General features: G+C 43.3%; 1 protein-coding gene across 1 annotated transcript in view; it reads left to right on the forward strand.

Moving 5' to 3' along the window:
- VWF (von Willebrand factor) overlaps positions 1-19,968 on the forward strand; it is a 171,899-nt gene that overhangs the window by 94,844 nt on the left and 57,087 nt on the right. Inside the window, 10 exon segments of the mRNA XM_030939152.1 lie at positions 255-413; positions 1,110-1,245; positions 3,965-4,949; positions 4,951-5,344; positions 6,776-6,892; positions 6,990-7,130; positions 7,414-7,557; positions 9,989-10,153; positions 11,632-11,675; positions 11,968-12,145. Of these exon segments, the coding sequence (XP_030795012.1) occupies positions 255-413; positions 1,110-1,245; positions 3,965-4,949; positions 4,951-5,344; positions 6,776-6,892; positions 6,990-7,130; positions 7,414-7,557; positions 9,989-10,153; positions 11,632-11,675; positions 11,968-12,145 (2,463 nt within the window).

Below are 19,968 nucleotides of genomic sequence, written 5' to 3' on the forward strand. Positions count from 1 at the left end.
CCTTGAGCCCAGGAGTTCAAGACCAGCCTGGGTAATATAGCAACCATATCTCTACAAAAATAAAAGAAGAAATGAATTCAGAACCTATAGATTGTGGTTGAGGTGCTTCAACTCTCCATAAGTCTCTAATGTTGGTGAATCCCATAGTCTCTTAGTTCCCCAACATTATCTCCAGATGCCCCAGGCCATCACCACCACATGGGTCTGCAGTCCTGGGCCTTTTGTGGTCACCGCCTTGTCTCCTGTCTACACAGCCCAGAGCTGCGAGGAGAGGAATCTCCGGGAAAACGGGTATGAGTGTGAGTGGCGCTATAACAGCTGTGCACCTGCCTGTCGAGTCACGTGCCAGCACCCCGAGCCGCTGGCCTGCCCTGTGCAGTGTGTGGAGGGCTGCCATGCCCACTGCCCTCCAGGTGAGGCCTCTATCCCTGGGGGTCGGGCTGGTGGGATGGGATAGGGATGGGCGGAAAGGTGCTTCTAGGTCTTGCTTCATCTCAGCCTCCACTGGCCATGTCCCGTCTCTGACCTGCAACCCTGCCACAGGTTGTCTCCACGGGTTCTTTTCATCAGAGTCAGGCCAACTGTGATTTTTCTCAAGTTGAACTCCTCCAAAATGCTTTTCTGTGCCTATTTATGGGATTCTCGTCTAAAGCCGCCCCTGCCGATAGAACTTTCTGCAGTGGGGGAATGTTGTATTGAATGTAACTGTGATGAGTGTGTCTGAGGAACTGAATTTTTGAATTTTACTGAATTTTACTTAAATAGCCACATGCAGTTTGTGACTATCATATGGTACAGCATAGCTCTAGAGTTACTGAAGGCGTTATTCAGAAGAGCGGAAAGAGCCCTGGAGATAAGATTTCATTTGTCCTGAGGCTTGGGGAGGAGGAATAGGGTGAGGGAACCCCCATTCCCAGTTTTGCAGAGGGATCAAAGCACAAGGAGGAATGACACTCTTTGAGTGGCGGGGTGACCCCTGGGGGTGTGGGCAGGAGAAGCTGGCTTCTAGGGCAGGAGAAGGAGTTGGCTCCTTCCTTTTTAGTTAAAAGTGAGGCTTCCTCGTGGGAAAGGGGAGCATTTTGGTTCCTAATGAGAGCTTGCTTTTGCAGGGAAAATCCTGGATGAGCTTTTGCAGACTTGCGTCAGCCCCGAAGACTGTCCGGTGTGTGAGGCGGCTGGCCGGCGTTTTGCCTCAGGAAAGAAAGTCACCTTGAATCCCAGCGACCCTGAGCACTGCCAGATTTGGTAAAACAGGTTTCAGGGTTGTTTGCAGTGATGAATCTTATTGGTTATCCGGGGGCCAGCTCAGAGACTAGGTTTTGGGTAAAAAGTCCTAGCTACATGAGTTGAGAGATTGAGTTTATTTTCTTTGTTTATTTATTTAATTCATTGCTTAGTGTAGTTTATTATTTTGTTTGTTCCTAGGGTTTGCTGCTTTTTCTTTAGGGGTGGGCTAGACTGCTTCCTCCACATATATTCCTCCACAATGTTTTTGCTCTTAATAGGTTTGTGAGTCCTAAGAGGTTTTTGCTTTGCTCACTGAAGGTGGGGTATGGTCACTTACTGTCCTTGTAGGTCATGACTAGTCTGAGCACAGGTGTCCATAAAAATCGGATTTCTTTTTTCCTGGAGGTGGGGACTCAGGAGAGGAACGTGAGATGGAACGCAGGGCCCTCAGGGTAGTGAGAACCTCGTGGGGACCATAGTCAAGGTCGCAGGGTGTGGCTGTCATAATGGGGAGGGAAGGTGCTCGTTGCTCTCACCCTGGGTTCTCACTGGACTTGCCTTTGGGAAACTGGCCTTTGGGGAGGTGAGAAGGAGTCCTCAGGGTGAGCTCTGAGCCCTCCGAAGTCCTGCTCACAAGTAAGGAACATTTATTAAAATCCAGATCTATTCAACACCACTCCCTGACACTGATCAAGCCTTCTGGGAACTTAAACTTGAGAACGTAAATTCGCTGGGGAGGGTCTATGGTCACAGCTGCCAGTCAGCTCTTGCCGCCACCATCTGTACAAACAAGAACGAACGCTGCCTGGGGTAAGTTTTCTAGCAAACACAGGAAACTAGAAGGTATGTCACTCACGCACCGTTAACCAAGGATTGAAGCAGTAAATCTCGTGGATCATGGGAAGGAGAAATTAACTTCCTAGTAAGAGTCTGCCTGCGCACACTCCGTATGCTGAAACGGGGACTGTAGGGAGCAAAGGGTGGGGTGATTCTGATGCTGGCTTGGGGTTCTGTGCCAAGAGGGCATGAGAGCTTCGAGCCCTCTCCCCACCTCCTTTGCTGGCACACGGGCAGGGGCAGCTGCCACAGTGCATGCTGAAGCTCAAGTAGTGTGTGGACAGTAGTCCCACAGCAGGCTGGGGGCATCACCTGGGATCAAGCCACAGGGGGACACTTCCCAGGCTCAGGGCACTGCCATCTTGTCAGCTTTACTGGGATTGCTGAAGGCCAGGTGCCTCCAATGCTGAGAGTCCAAAGAGATGATCCTGGCCCATATTGGTCTCCACCACAGGGACGCTTGATTTCACCTGTGGTCTGGCAGGTCTTGCCACTTTCTAGGACGCTGGCAAAAAGGTGATGTTACCAGCAGAGCCTGGAAATTTGGCATGTTAGTGTGGGAGTTTGTGAATTAGGAACCAAAAAGAAATGAATTCAGAACCAGTAGATCCTGGTTTAGGTGGTGCTTCAACAATTCAGAAGTCTCTAATATTGGTGACTCTCGTAGTTCCTTAGTTCCCCAGCATTGTCTCCAGATCCCCCCAGGCCATCACCACATGGGTCTGCAGTCCTGGGCCTTTTGTGGTCACAGCCTTGTCTCCTGTCTACACAGCCCAGAGCTGCGAGGAGAGGAATCTCCGGGAGAACGGGTGTGGGGCCACTGCTCTGCTACAGACTTGTGTGTGCTTGGGGCTGGGCACAGAGCCCGGCCAGTACCCGGCACATGAGAGGTGCTTACCCTATGTCTGCTGGAGGAATGAGTGAATGTCTTTTCCTAGGCCTAACGTCTTGGGGACCCGTCTACTACTCCCAAATACTTTGTTCTGCTAGATAAAACTGGGGTTTTGAATCTCTATTCATCTTTCCACAATGTTTTTGCTCCAATTTTTTCTCTCTCAGGGCTCAACATATTAAACATGTTTTAAAATTCATACAATGGCCAGGCGCGGTGGCTCACGCCTGTAATCCCAGCACTTTGGGAGGCCGAGGCGGGTGGATCATAAGGTCAGGAGATCGAGACCATCCTGGCTAACATGGTGAAACCCTGTCTCTACTAAAAATACAAAAAATGAGCCAGGCGTGGTGGCGGGTGCCTGTAGTCCCAGCTACTGGGAGTAGCTGAGGCAGGAGAATCCCTTGAACCCGGGAGGTGGAGGTTAGAGTGAGCCGAGATCGCGCCCCTGCACTCCAGCCTGGGCGACAGAGCAAGACTCCATCTCAAAAAATAAATAAATAAATAAATAAATAAATAAAATTTACATTCTGTTAGAATATGTACTGTAAAGCATTTATCTTTGACAGAACATTTACAAGCACAGGTGAGTGTCCACATTTTAGTAACATTTGTTCTTGGAGACATTTGTAAGAAGCTTGGATTATAATTAAGTATTCATGTTGCTAAAGATGTAGGTTGAAAAGAAATCAGCTTTGAGTGGCTGTGTGGATGGCCTAGAACAACAAATATATTTTTTCATTTACTAGGATAGGCTAAAGCTTTGGTTTCTAGAGTCAAAAGAAGTCTGCTATGTGTGTGTTTTGGAGGGGGGTGATGCATCCTATTTGGGGACAGACGTTAAACAGTGACATCTCACTTGGGTGTGGAACGGTCCATGGGATCTCAAGTTCACGTGGAACAGGCAGGAGATTCTGTGGGAATATGGAAGTGGTCATACACTACAGGGCTCAGAAGTGTCCATAGGTTCTTCCTGAACCATTTCAATTTCTTCGCTCTTTGCTGCAGCCACTGTGATGGTGTCAACTTCACTTGTGAAGCCTGCGAGGAGCCGAGAGGCCTTGTGGTGCCTCCCACAGATGCCCCGGTGAGCCCCACCACTCCGTATGTGGAGGACATCTCAGAAGCGCCCTTGCACGATTTCTACTGCAGCAGGCTACTGGACCTGGTCTTCCTGCTGGATGGCTCCTCCAGGCTGTCCGAGGCTGAGTTTGAAGTGCTGAAGGCCTTTGTGGTGGACATGATGGAGCGGCTGCGCATCTCCCAGAAGTGGGTCCGCGTGGCCGTCGTGGAGTACCACGATGGCTCCCACGCCTACATCGGGCTCAAGGACCGGAAACGACCGTCAGAGCTGCGGCGCATTGCCAGCCAGGTGAAGTATGCGGGCAGCCAGGTGGCCTCCACCAGTGAGGTCTTGAAATACACCCTGTTCCAAATCTTTGGCAAGATCGACCGCCCTGAAGCCTCCCGCATCGTCCTGCTCCTGATGGCCAGCCAGGAGCCCCAACGGATGTCCCGGAACTTTGTCCGCTACGTCCAGGGCCTGAAGAAGAAGAAGGTCATCATAATCCCGGTGGGCATTGGGCCCCATGCCAACCTCAAACAGATCCGCCTTGTTGAGAAGCAGTCCCCTGAGAACAAGGCCTTCGTGCTGAGCGGTGTGGATGAGCTGGAGCAGCAAAGGGATGAGATTGTTAGCTACCTCTGTGACCTTGCCCCTGAAGCCCCTCCTCCTACTCTGGCCCCCGACATGGCACAAGTCACTGTGGGCCCAGGGCTCTTGGGGGTTTCGACCCTGGGGCTCAAGAGGAACTCCATGGTTCTGGATGTGGCATTTGTCCTGGAAGGATCGGACAACATTGGTGAAGCCGACTTCAACAGGAGCAAGGAGTTCATGGAGGAGGTGATTCAGCGGATGGATGTGGGCCAGGACGGCATCCACGTCACGGTACTGCAGTACTCCTATACGGTGGCGGTGGAGTACCCCTTCAGCTGAGGCACAGTCCAAAGGGGACATCCTGCAGCGGGTGCGAGAGATCCGCTACCAGGGCGGCAACAGGACCAACACGGGGCTGGCCCTGCAGTACCTCTCCGAGCACAGCTTCCTGGTCAGCCAGGGTGACCGGGAGCAGGCGCCCAACCTGGTCTACATGGTCACTGGAAATCCTGCCTCTGATGAGATCAAGAGGTTGCCTGGAGACATCCAGGTGGTGCCCATTGGAGTGGGCCCTCATGCCAACGTGCAGGAACTGGAGAGGATTGGCTGGCCCAATGCCCCCATCCTCATCCAGGACTTTGAGACGCTCCCCCGAGAGGCTCCTGACCTGGTGCTGCAGAGCTGCTGCTCCGGAGAGGGGCTGAAGATCCCCACCCTCTCCCCTCCCCCTGGTATGCTGGCACCTTGTGTGCAGGTGGGAGGGCTGGGCGAGGGCTGGCGTGGCCTTGGTGCTGCGTGCATCTGCCGAGATGTGACTCGGGTTCCAATCCTGGCGTCCCTGCTCTGTGTGCCCTTGGTTGAACCTTGCCTTCAAAGGGCCCGTGTTTCCTCACCTCCCTGGCAGGGAGACAGACTGTGATCCTTTTTTGGGGGAAGATCTTTTCTTATTGTGCGTGCTTATATAAATTCAAAGGTAATGGAAGCCTATTGTTAACATTTAAACAATACCAGGAAGGAGTGAAAAAAAAAAAAAAAAAAAAAAAGCAAGTCTTACTTTATCACACAGCCTCTTCCCCACCCATTCCACCCTCTGCTTTCAAGGTAACCTCTGTTAAAGGTGGTGAGGATAAGCTTCCTTTTGACCATACTGGGTGGGTGAAATTATTCTGAGTAGCTGACATTCTTCAGGGCGAGACCAGGAAGTCAGGTGCCAGGTAGCAGGTGCAGTCTTCAGAAACTGGTGTCAGACTGCCTTAGTTTGAATCTTGTCTCTGCCACTTGTTAGCTGGGTAATTTTGGGCAAGTACTTAACCTCTTTGTATATCAGTCTCCTCATCTATAAAATGGTGATAATAATAGCATCTACTTGCTTAAAATAGTATCTGGCACATGACAAGTGCTCAAAAAAATGCTTGCTTCCACTGCTTTGTCCTTTTACTGACACTGGCATCTAATCCATTCCTAGTTCTTGAACATCTTTATTCAATGTGTTTGGGACCATCCCAGAATAACTAGCTTTCTTTTAGTATCTTTTGAGTCTCACACTTGTCAGTACTTTTGTTTCTTTGTTTTTATTCATGTTCATATTTTTATTCATGTTCATAGTTGTATTTAAATTCTTGTAATATTTTTGCTGAGGAAAGCAACAATTACATAATTTCATCAAATCTCAGATGTGCTCAGACACTAACAGGAGCACTAGGCATTTGTAGCTGGAATAATCACAGTACGTTCACCTGCCCTGCAAGATTTGAGGACAGCGGCTCATTGTCCAGGGAGGGGCTGCCGCTCCATTTCCTTTTGCAGTCTCCTTGTCTTTCCAGGCCAGTATTTTACTCAATTCTAGAAAAGTGGTGGCCCCTTGTTACTGAGGAAGTCCATGCCTGCCACTTTTATTTGTAGACATTCAAACTTCCTTTGGGTAGAATCGGAGTCTTCTCAATGTCTCCAAACTTGAGGTAGTCAGGCCCCAGGAACTCCATCTCTCCCATCCCCTCCTCCCTGGCCCATGTTACCCTTGCACTCATGAAGGCACTCCCCCGCCCTTGGTGGTGCCACGTGGTCAGCCTGCCCTGCAGATCCTATTGGATTTCAGGTTGTAGGCCTGGCGGCCAGTGTCCCTGCTGGCACCTGTGTGCTCACCTTCCTGGTTGTCATTGCAGACTGCAGCCAGCCCCTGGATGTGATCCTTCTCCTGGATGGCTCCTCCAGTTTCCCAGCTTCTTATTTTGATGAAATGAAGAGTTTTGCCAAGGCTTTCATTTCAAAAGCCAATATAGGTGAGTGAGCGAGGCACCTGAAGCAGCCAGTGATGAAGAGGCTCTTTTTGGGACTCCACTTGATTCAAAATAATCCCCATTTTCTTGTTCCGTTTAGGGCCTCATCTCACTCAGGTGTCTGTGCTGCAGTATGGAAGCATCACCAACATTGACGTGCCGTGGAATGTGGCCCTGGAGAAAGCCCATTTGCTGAGCCTTGTGGACGTCATGCAGCGGGAGGGAGGCCCCAGCCAAATCGGTAACATTGGTGCCACAGGCTGGATGCAGAATCTCCATTCTGCTTCTAATTTTTGGCATAAATGACTGTGTGACCTCGGCCAGTCACTTTGCTTTTTGGCGTTAGTTTCTTCTTCTGGAAAGTGGGGGGCTAGATGCTCTTCCAGGTCTCTTCCAGATCTCCACTGGGTGTTCCTCGGAGTCTCTGAATCATTCAGCTTTTGAGTAACTTAAGGATCCTCCGTGAGGCAGGGTGTCCGGCCGCAGTCAGTACTGACTTGGCGTGATCTGTTCTCCATCCTCAGGGGATGCTTTGGGCTTTGCTGTGCGATACTTGACTTCAGAAATGCATGGTGCCAGGCCGGGAGCCTCGAAGGCTGTGGTCATCCTGGTCATGGACGTCTCTGTGGATTCGGTGGATGCAGCAGCTGATGCCGCCAGATCCAACAGTAAGAATCTGATGTACAGTCCTCAATTCAGGAGAACGAGACTTTAGAAATGATAGAGGATTAAAAGTGGGCTGGGGTTACTTTTGGATGTTGTGGCTGATATTAAATATACTCAGTACCGACCTCTGTCCTGGTATCAAACAGCAGGAAATTATCCAATCACAATGTGATTTGGAAACCAAACAATAATAAGTGTGTGTTGATACTACATCTTAATGACTAATTATAACCTTTAATTTCTCCACATTTTCCCTTTGTGTCCAGGAGTGATCCTACCTCTATGCCTTTCCTTTCTAAAGGAGGATTCGTGGTTTCTTACTAAAATGTCATGTCTGAGGCCACAGTGATTCATTGTGGGGCCTTGAGAACCAATGGGGACTTCCATGTATTTAGAGTTCGTTCCTGGTACCAGGCTAATGGGCTTGGCAGGGTTGAATGGATGAGAGACAAAGGATCATGCTGTAAGAAAGGGAAGGGGCCACATGTCCAGCCTTGTGCTCCATGAGAACATGTGCTTATCATGTTCTTAATATCAACAGGATGTGAACTGGGACAGGTGGTAGAGTCTGAGGGACCACCTCCCAGCTGAAGGAGGTCTGGGTGAGTTGAGTGACTTTGAGTCCCCTCATGGCCACCTGGAGAACTGTTAATCTTTCAGAACCCTGCCTAGGAGTGCTGTCAGAACCTCTGCTGTCTTCCTGATGTTCTTCCTGAGAAAGTTACTTGCTCCATTCTCTATGTCACATATGAGCTACTCAAAATGTGCAAAATCGTATTGTATCATATTTGTAACGTATCTATTCCTTGCAAAAAACTGGGAGTTCTTTGAAGGCAGGGGAAGAACTTGCTTATTTTTGTATCTGTGTATGATGCACAAAATAGGTGACCATTTAACATTTGTTGAGTGAATGAATGCGACATGTTTATGAAATCTGTGATTTTAGGGTAAAGGACACTAAAAGGGAAAGGATAAATATTTGGATAATATAACAAACACGATAGCTGAAAAACTGCTAGTAGAAAATCCGCTCCAACCTGAAGCACATTGCAAATTCCTAGAAATTTCTGGAGAGCTGAATTGAGGAATTTCAGGATGGAAATTTTTTTCTCCTTTAGTATCAAGAATCCAAAGAAAGATTTTCTTTGGGAAAGGAAGCAGTTGTGGTCTTGAGGAAGTGGACATGATCCAGAGCAAGTCATTTAACCACCCAAAGCCTCGGTTTTTCATGTGTAAATGAGCATGCATGTTCTCCGGGCTCAGCCCTGTGATATTTTCTCTTCTCTTCTTACATACACCCCCTTGGTGGTCTAGTTCAGTGTCATGGGTCTAAATATATTTATACATCTCTGACTTTGAAATTCATATCTCCTCAACTCAGCTTGCATGCTCCAATAGGCAAAACTGAACTCCTGATTTTCACATCCATCTTTCTCATCTTTCTCATCTTAGAGAATGGCAATTCCAACCTTCCAGTTGTTCAGTTCAAAAAGCTCAGCATCCTTGATTCTTCCTCCTTTTTCCTGATACCTCCATGCAAGCCACGAATAAACTATAGCTCCATCTTCAAAACACATTGAGAGTTATACCACTCCACACCATGTCCACCAGGGTCACCTCAATCCAAGTCCCCATCATCTTTCACCTGGACTATTGAAATAGCTGTCTAACTGGAACCCCAGCTTCCACTTTTGTTCCCTGCAGCTCATTCTCAGCATAGCAGCTGCAGTGGCCCTTTAAAATCAAAGTCAGCTCCTGTCCCTCTGCTCTGTCGTCTTGGCTGGCTTTGTTTCATTCACAGAACATGGTGAGTCCTTGCCATGGCCAATGGAGCATTGCCTGATCCATGCCCTTTCCCTCTCTTGCTTGTCCCTCTCTCCCCAGCCCCCGGGAGCATGCAGTCACACTTCTGCTGTGGGGCGTTTGCACTCACTCTTCTCTCTGCTTGGGATGTCCCTCCCTCAGATATCTTCTTGGCTCCTTCTATCCTTACATTAGGTCTCTGCTCAGATGCCATCTTTTCACCAAGTGCTTCTCCAACTGCCGTGTATGCAACAGTAACCCCCACCTCAGCCCTGGGCATTCTCATCCTCCTCATCTCATTTTGTTTTTTCCTAAGCATTTACCCACATCTGAAATTCTATATATTTGCTTTGTTTGTGTGTTGGTTGTCTTATCTCTCCATGAGGACGGGGGACAGGGAGGGACTTTATATGCTTGGTTCACTGCTGTATCCCTATTGCTTGCAATAGTACCTGACACAGAGTAGGAGCTCATTAATATCTGTTGACTGAATATCTTCCTTGTAGGGCTGGTGTATGCGACCAGCCTGGAAAACATGAGGCTCTGTTCAGATGCTGGATATAACGTCAAGCCAGTCCATTTTGAGCCTACTTGCCCACAGATCCTTTCCTGTCTCTTCGCTAACTCTAGGAGTGACAGTGTTCCCTATTGGAATTGGAGATCGCTACGATGCAGCCCAGCTAAGGATCTTGGCAGGCCCAGCAGGTGACTCTAACGTGGTGAAGCTCCAGCGAATCGAAGACCTCCCTACCATGGTCACCTTGGGCAATTCCTTCCTCCACAAACTGTGTTCTGGTGAGTCTTATTAATACCTTTCTTTCTTCTCTCAAAAAAAGGCTCCAAAACAAACCCACCATAGAAACAAAAATACTATTGAAGAGACCCCGGGGGTGCCCATGCATAAGATTTGGCCTTGAATGAAGATTATTTTGTAGACCAGGACCTTTAAGTTTCTGCTCCTGGGAGGTTGATACCACAAACCCTCATGGGGCCAGCAGAAAGCTTTCTGTGTATGGTCCTGTTTCCACTCTAATTGTCCATGTGAACTTGGCAGAGAGAGCCTAGGCTTATTTGTGTAGGAGGGATCTTGGACAAAAGAATCAGAAGACATAAGCAAGGAACCCCAGCGTGTCGTAGATACAGTCTTCTTCTCCATGGGCCTAGACTCACCCTCAACATGGGTATAAAGGGCTTTAGAAATACAATAACGTGGCGACTCATGTCAAAGTACCAGAGTTTAAGTTGATTTTAGGTTAGAAACTTAAAAAAAAAATGCTTTTGGCCGGGCGCGGTGGCTCACGTCTGTAATCCCAGCACTTTTGGAGGCTGAGGCAGGCAGATCATAAGGTCAGGAGATAAAGACCATCTTAGCTAACACGGTGAAACCCCGTCTCTACTAAAAATACAAAAAATTAGCCAGGCGTGGTGGCGTACGCCTGTAGTACCAGCTACTCGGGAGGCTGAGGCAGGAGAATCACCTGAACCCAGGAGGCAGAAGTTGCAGTGAACTGAGATTGTGCCAATGCACTCCAGCCTGGGTGACAGAGTGAGACTCCGTCTCAAAAACAAAAAAATATATATATACACACACACACACATATATGTGTATACATATATACGTATATATGTATGTATATGAATGACATGTTTATGAAATGTACATATATACATTTCATATATATGTATATATGTGTGTATATATACACACACACACGCACATACACACACATGCTTTTTGGGGCTGGGTTTGTATATTTTCCCATTACTAGCTATAAGTCAGAACCTGCATAGAGCTACTGTCCTTCAGGGGAATAAGTCAATGCAAGTTTGCCCTTAAAGGGTAATAGCGCTATGCAAGTGTTGACTTATAGCTAATAGCTGTACAGAGAGATGGCAGCTCTCTTGGTAGGAATCTTCAAGTTAGATCTCTTTCAGGTTTCCAGGATCTTGCTTCATCTCCTCACCTTCCCCATCCCTGGCATGATCTACATGTGAACTAAGATAATGACAGTGTAAGCTGTAGTTATTGCCATATTATCACTGTTACTGGCATCATAATTATTAATAACCACACAGCATGTCTGAAGAACCACAGGATGACCACCTCTTAGCCTCGTGTCCCTGTGTCTCCACTGTTAACCTTGTTCAGATTCTTTTCAGAAGAGTTGAGATGACTTCAAAAACTAGACCAGGTTGCTTTAGCAGACATTGTGAATGGTTCAGAATTTCTGGGTGAAAGATGGGAACTAAGATCTTATTTGTGTCTGTTGCAGGATTTGTTAGGATTTGCATGGATGAAGATGGGAATGAGAAGAGGGTAAGTTCCTTTCTGTTGACTTTGAAAGAAAGATTAGAGATGTGTTTGGGGTTCTTGTTCCCACTGGTTAATTTTTCCTCCTTTGGTCTTAGTCCAGTGCTTCCTCTCACTGTTATCTTGTTTTTGAGGGTCCATCTGTACATTTTATGTTTTGCTTCCTGTCTCATGAACAGGAGGCCTTCTTGCTGTGTAGGCCTGTGTTCAATTCTAGGAGTCAGTTATCTGGCAAATAGGCTTAGAGTTGGGGTACCTCATCTTATTCCCTGCCTGAATCTACTGTTTGCTTCTGCAGCCTGGGGACGTCTGGACCTTGCCAGACCAGTGCCACACTGTGACTTGCCAGCCAGATGGCCAGACCTTACTGAAGAGTCATCGGGTCAACTGTGACCGGGGGCTGAGGCCTTCATGCCCCAACAGCCAGTCCCCTGTTAAAGTGGAAGAGACCTGTGGCTGCCGCTGGACCTGTCCCTGTGAGTCCTTTGCTTCTCCAGCCAGGGCAGTGCTTTTAGCTTGGCTGTGCAGAAAAGTAGAGCAGGCACCAACCAGCCCAGAAGTACCGTTTCCCTCATCACCACATACACAGTACTACCTTCGCTCACCTTCCTTTCCTCCTGTGCTCTTTGGACATGCTTTCAGCCAGTCTCAGGGATCACTGCCCTCTTTCTCTGCCTGTGGAAGGCACTTCCCCAGAATATGCATAACCAGAAGGAAGAATTGCTTTTCTGAGGTCAGTATTCAGCTTGGCTGTTGGCAAGTCAACCTTTAGGAATCTATGTATTCAGGGTATAGCAGTGGAAGTAAGCAGTGAGAGAGATGCTTCCAGAAAACTCTCCAACCACAGCTATAGCAACAGCACATCACCAAGGTGGCCTGGATTAAGAGGAAGAAATATTTAAAGTCCATCTCATGTACACTTGTGGAGAGCATTTCCTTCATGGGCTGGGTTAGCCTTCTGTCTCGTGTTTCGGAGAAACGGCTGCTTATGGTGACCATGACTCGGCCGTGGATTGTAACCTTCGTGCTGAACAGACATAACCGGTAGGATGCAATCAAAACTGTATGTTACAGCTCACTCTCCCTTTAGAATTTATTTAGGGAGATAAATTTCCCTCTTGGTTGAGGTGAAAACTCCACTAGACCTTACGTTGTTTCTGTGTATTCATAAAGAAATCTATAGTTACTTTTAAGTCATAAGACAAAGTCTCAATTGATAATTAGGTACCCACTCTTGTGTAATAATCAAAACTTCGAATTTGATGAGAGTTAAAACACCTCCCAGTCCCAGTTTGGGCTGCCTGCCTCTGGGAAGGAGGGTATGGTCAGCTTTTCTCTATACAAAGAGCTTTGCCTGTTTTGATTGAAAGCATGTCCTGGAAATTACTCGATGTCATTTCAAAGAGAGCTTCGTAGTACTTCACTGCGTACCACAGGTTACCCAGCTGTTCTTCTGTGCATGTGCATTTAGGCTGTTTCCAGTGTTTTGTAATGACAAACAATGCTGCAGTGAGTAAACCTGAACATAGAATTTTCATATGGTTGGAGGTGTGTCTTCAGGGTAGATTCCTAGAAATGAGATTATTGGGTCAAAAGATAAGTGCGTGTGAAGTTCCCCTTAGGTACTCCCAGATTCTCATCTAACAGGTGAGATGTGGTTGTGCAGAACCAGAATGTCCATCAGTTTGCTTTTCCATCAGCGAGGTGTGAGAGTGCATGCTTCTCCACAGCCTTGCTGAGGGAGTGTGGTGTTACAGTTTTTATTTTATTGTTTTTGCAAATTTCTTACTTTTCAGGAAAGAAATGGTATCTCAGTATACTTGAAATTCATTTCTCTAATGATGAGTTAAGTTAAACATTTTTTCGTATGTTTAATTGCCATTTTTTGGTTTAATTTTGTGAATTTTCTGCTCATGCCTTTCCCCATTTTCCCATTAGAAAATTTGTGATAAAAACACCTGAGATCTACCCCCTTAATAAATTTTCAAGTGTACAGTACAATATTGTTAGCTATTTGCAAGTTGTTGTACAGCAGATCTCTAAAAGTTTTTGTTTTGTGTGACTGAAACTATGCCCATTGAACAGCGACTTCCCTTTTTCCCCTTTCCCTAACCCCCGCAACCACCATTCTGCTTTTTGCTTCTATGAATTTGACTATTTTAGATATCTCCTATAAGTGGATTCATGCAGTAGTTATCCTTCTGTGACTGGCTCATTTTACTTAGCTTAATGTCCTCAAAGTTCATCTATGTTGTGGCATATGAAAGGATTTCCTTCTTTCTAAAGACTGAATAATATTCTATTGCATGTATATACCACATTTTCTTTTTTTTTGTGACGGAGTCTGGCTCTGTCTCCCAGGCTGGAGTACAGTGGCCGGATCTCAGCTCACTGCAAGCTCCGCCTCCCGGGTTTGCGCCATTCTCCTGCCTCAGCCTCCCGAGTAGCTGGGACTACAGGCGCCCGCCACCTTGCCCGGCTAGTTTTTTGTATTTTTTAGTAGAGACGGGGTTTCACCATGTTAGCCAGGATGGTCTGGATCTCCTGACCTCGTGATCCGCCCGTCTCGGCCTCCCAAAGTGCTGGGATTACAGGCTTGAGCCACCGCGCCCAGCCTGTACCACATTTTCTTTATCCATTTGTCCACTGATGTGCATTTGGATTATTTCCACCTCTTGGCTATTGTGAATAATGTTGCAATGAACATGGAAGTGTAGGTCTCTCTTTGAGATCCTGATTTCAATGCTTTTGGATGAATACCCAGAAGTGGGATTGCTGGATCATATGCTAATACTAGTTTTAATTTTTTGAGGAAACTTCTTTCTGTTTTCCGTAGTGGCTACACCACTTTACATTCTCACCATCAATGCGCAAGGGTTTCAGTTTCTCCACATTCTTGTTAACACTTGGTGTTTCTTGGTGTGTGTGTGTGTGGCGGGGGGTGGGGGGGTGGGTAATGGCCATTCTAACATGTATGAGGTGATACCTCTTTATGGTTTTGATTTGCATTTCCCTGATGATCAGTAATGCTGAATTTTTTTTTCATATAATTGACTTTTTGGATGTTTCTTTGGAGAAATGTCTTTTCAAGTCCGTTGCTCATTTTAACATTGGGTTATTTGCTTTTTTTTTTTTTTTTTTTTTTTTGCTATTGAGTTGTATGAGTTCCTAATATATTTTGGATATTAGCCCTTTATCAAATGTATGGTTTGCAAATATTTTCTTCCATTCTGTGGGCTGCCTTTTTATTCTGTTGATCGTTTCTTTGGCTGCACAGCAGCTTTTTAGTTTGATGTAGTCCCACTTGTCTGTTTTTGCTTTTGTTGCCTTGATTTTGGCAAGGATATCCAAGAAACCGTCGCCAAGACCAATGTTGCAAAGTTCTTGTGTTTTCTTTTAGGAGTTTTCTAATTTCAGGTTTTATGTATCAGTGTTTAAGTTTGGTTTTGGGTTAACTTTGTGTATGATAGAAGATAAGGGTCCAATTTCATTCTTTTTCATGTGGACAGGCCATTGTTAGTGTATAGAAACAACTAGTTTTGCATGTTGGTTTTGTATTCTGCAACTGAATTTGTTTCAACTTTGCTGAATTTGCTAACAATTTTTTGGTGAAATCTTTAGAGTTTTCTACACATAAGATCATGTCATCTGCAAGTAGAGATAATTTTACTTCTTTTTTGATTGGGACTTTTATATCTTCTTGATTCATTGCTCTAGCTAAGACTTCTCGTACTATGTTGAATAGAAGTGGTGAGAGTGGGCCTCCTTGCTTTCTTCCTGGTTAGAGGAAAAGCTTTCAGTTTTCCACTATTCAGTGTGATGTTAGCTGTGGCATTTTCATAAATGGCCTTTATTTTGTTGAGGTAATTTCCTTCTATTCTTAGTTTGTTGAATGTTTTAATCATGAAATGGTGTTTGAATTTTGACAAATGCTTTATCTGCATCTATTGACATGATAGTATGATTTTTATCCTTTGTTTTGTTAATGCTATGTATCACATTTTTTGATATTTAGACGTTGAGCCATTCTCATATCTGAGGGATAAATCGTACTCAGTCAGAGTGTATGATCCTTTCATTGTGCTGTTAAATTCAGTTTGCTCTCATTTTGTTGAGAATTTTTGCATCTGTGTTCATCATGAATATTGACTTGTTTTTTTTTTTTTTTTTTTAATGTAAAGTCTTTGGTCTGACTTTGGTACCAGGGTAATTCTGGCTTCATAAAGTAGGTTTCCCACTTCAGTGTTTTGGAAGAGTTTGAGAAAGATTGACATTAATTCTTTTTTAAATCTTTGGTAGAATTACCCAGTGAAAGCATCTGAGCTCTTCTTTGTTGGGAAATTACGATTACTAATTTGATCTCCTTACTAATTGTGGGGCTGTTCAGATTTTCTATTTCTTCATCATTCAGTCTTCGTAGGTTGTATGTTTCAGGGATTTATTCATTTCTTTAGGTTATCCAGTTTGTTCATGTGTAGTTGTTCATAGTAGTCTCTTACTACCCTTTTTATTTCTGCGCTATCAATTGTAACATCACCACTTCCATTTCAGATTTTATTTATTTGAGTCTTCTCTTTTTGTCTTGGTTAACCTAGCTAAAGGTTTGTTAATTTTGTTGACCTTGAAAAAAACCAATTCTAAGTTTTATTGATATTTTGTATTCTATATTTCATTTATTTTTCCTCAAATCTTTATTGTTTCTGTCCTTCTGCTAACTTAGGGCTTAGTTTATTTATTTTCTAGTTCCTTATGTTGTAAAATTAGGTTGTTTGAGATCTTTCTTACTGGAGACATTTACTGCTGTAAACTTTCCTTTTATTGCTTTTGCTGTTTCCCATAAGCTTGGCTATGTTGTGCTTTAGTTCTTGTTTTTCTCAAAATATTTTCTGATTTTTCTTTTGATTTGTTCTTTGACCCATTGGTTGTTCAAGAGTATTGTTTAATTTCCACATGAGAACTTTCTGAAATTATTTCTATTAGCCATGTCTTATTTTATTCTATTGTGGTCAGAAAAGATACTTGGTATGATTTTAGTCTCCTTAAATTAGTTAAGATTTGTTTTGTGGCCTAGCCTGTGACCTATTCTGCAGACTGTTCTCTGTGTTTGAGAAGAATGTATATTTTGCTGTTGTTCGGTAGAATGTTCTGTATTTGTTTGATAGGTCCACTTGGGCCATAGTGTTGTTTGAGTTCTCTGTTTCCTTATTGATCTTCTATCTGAATTTTTTATCCATTATTGAAAGTGAGATATTAAATCTCTCATTATTGTGTTGTTCTGTTTTTATCTTCAGTTCTGCCAATATTTGCTTCTTATATTTGTGTACTTTAATGTTGGGCGCAATGTATTTATAATTATTACATCTCCTTGGTGAATTGATGCATTTGTCACTATATAATGTCCTTTTTTTTTTGTCTCTCGTGACCATCTTTGACTTAAAGTCTACTTTGTCTAAGTATGGTTACCTGTGCTCTCTTTCAGTTAACATTGGCATGAAATATCTTTTTCCATCTTCTCACTTTCAACCTATGTGCATCCTTAAATCCAAAGTGAGTCTCTCTCGTAGACAGCATATGGTTGGATCTTGTTTTACATTGATTGATTTAATTTATTTAATTTATTTAAATGGAGTCTCGCTCTGTTGCCCAGGCTGGAGTGCAGTGGCGTGATCTCGGCTCACTGCAACCTCTGCCTCCCGGGTTCAAGTGATTCTCCTGCCTCAGCCTCCTGAGTAGCTGGAACTACAAGTGCGTGCCACCACACCTGGCCAATTTTTTGTATTTTTAGTAGAGACAGGGTTTCACCATGTTAGCCAGGATGGTCTTGATCTCCTGATCTCATCAGCTGCCTGCCTTAGCCTCCCAAAGTGCTGGGATTACAGACGTGAGCCACCACACCTGACTGTTTTGTTTTATTTTTAAAAATTCATTTCAGCCACTTCATGGCTTTTGATTGGAGAGTTTATTCTATTTATACTTAAAGTAACTACTGATAGGGAAGGACTTATTGTTACCGTTTTGGTGTTTATTTTCAGTCTGTCTTGTGTCTTGTAGCTTTTTTTGTCCCTCTTTTCTACTCTTACTGCCCTTCTTTGGGTTTCATTGAGTTTTTGGGGGTAATGAGGAGATTGGATTCCTTTCTCATTTCCTTTCGTGTGTCTTCTATAGGTATTTTCTTTGTGGTCACCATGAAGCTTACATAAAACATCCTATACTTATGGCAGTCTATTCTAAGTTTATAACAACTTAATTTCAATTGCACACAAAAACTCTACTCTTTTACTCCGTCTCCCCCACTTTATGTTATTGATGTTACACATTGCATTTTTTAATGTTGTATATTCATTAACTGATTTTTATAGTGATAGTTATTTTTATAGTTTTGTCTTTTAAGTTCTATACCAGAATTCAAAGATTTGTACATTGTCATTATAGTATTAAAGTATTCTATATTTGTTTGTTTATTTACCTTTACAAGGAATTTTAGCTTTCATATGTTTTCATGTTGCTGCCTAGCATTCTTTTATTTCAATATGATGGACCTCCCTTTAGCATTTCTTATAAGGCAGGTATGGCAGTGATGAACTCTTTCAGCTTTTGTTCACATGAGAAAGTCTTTATTTCCCCTCCAGTTTGGAAAGACAGTTTTGCTAGAGAGAGTATTCTTGGCTGCTCATGTTTTCTTTTGAATCGATCATCCATCTCCCTTCTGGCCCGCAAGGTTTCTGCTGAGAAATTTGTTAATAGTCTCATCGTGGCCCCCTTTTATATGAAAAGTTGCTTTTCTCTTGCTGCTTTCAAAATTCTGTTTTTGTCTTTGACTTTTGACAAATTGATTATATCTTGTAGTGGACTTCTTTAAATTAATTCTAGTTGGAGTCTTTTGGGCTTCTTGAAGCTGGATATCTGTTTTCTTCCCTAAATTTGTTCATTATTTCTACTTTCCATTGGGTTTTAATCTTTATCCTTTATTTTAAATATTGGAATTATTAGCTCATTATCTGTGATATAGGTTGCAGTACTATTTATTAACATGTCAGTATTTGCCCCTAGTGATATGAGATAACACTTAATCATAAAACAAATTTTCATATGTGCATGGGCTTTCTTCTGAACTTATTTTCTGATTCCACTTGTTGTAAGCTATTCATATACCAAAACCACATTTTGTCTTAATTACCACACACTCTTAATTAGAGGAAATACCTCTAATATTTTGTCATTAAAGGCTTTATAGTATGTTTTATTGTCTGTAGGACTTAGTACCTCTACAAGTTTTATTCTAGAGTGTTTTCTTGGCTATTTTTTGATGTTTATTTTTTCCATATAGACTTTAGTGTCAACTTGTTTACCTCCATAAAAAGTTTGTTGGTATTTTTATTGGAATTGCATTAAATTTATACATTAACTTTGGGAGAACTGGCATTTTTATGATGTTAAATCATCCTATCTGAGAACAAGCATGTCCACTTACTCAAGCTGACTTGTCTGTCTTCTAGAAGTGTTCTAAGGTTTACTTACTTGGGTTTTGCATATTTCTTGCTAAGTTTATTCCAAGTATTGAATCTTCTTTGTTGCTATTGTAAATGAGACTTTTTTCTTCTCCATTATGTTATTTAACTACTTACTGTTTGTATATATAAAGGGTATTGATATATATATCTATATGTATCTATATATAACATATATCTATATATAACACAAATATCTTTATATGTTAATTCCATATCCTATAGCTTTACTGAATTCTTTTATTATTGAGTTAGTTTTATCATTAATTCTCTAGGGTTTTCTGGGTATGATAGTGTGTCATTTGCAAATAGAATTGTTTTTCTTCTTGTCAATTTTTGTGCCTTCAATTAATTTCTCTTGATTAATTCCATTAATAAACTTTTTAGTACAACATTGAATAGCAATGGAGTATCTTGCACGTGCACACACACACACATGTGCACACACATTATTATATACTTCATCGTATTAAGAAAATATCCCTCGATTCTCATTTTTGAGTGTTTTTTTTGTCAAGAGCGATTGTGGAATTTTGGTGTTGGTGAAGGCTTTTTCAACATCTGTGGAGATAATCTCTTGATTTTTTTTTTCTTTGAATATATTGATATGGTATATTGTTTGAAGGAATTTCCTAATGTTGATCCCACTTGGCTGTGGTTTGTTATTTTCATAATGTGGTGTTGGATTCTGTTTGGTAATATTTTATTTAGTACATTGGTTTTGACATTCATAGGATTTTTGGTCTGTAATTTTAAAACTTTATTTTAATTTTCAGTAATATAAATATAAA

The sequence above is a fragment of the Rhinopithecus roxellana genome, chromosome 10, assembly GCF_007565055.1.
Source record: "Rhinopithecus roxellana isolate Shanxi Qingling chromosome 10, ASM756505v1, whole genome shotgun sequence".
Classification (NCBI taxonomy): Eukaryota; Metazoa; Chordata; class Mammalia; order Primates; family Cercopithecidae; genus Rhinopithecus; species Rhinopithecus roxellana.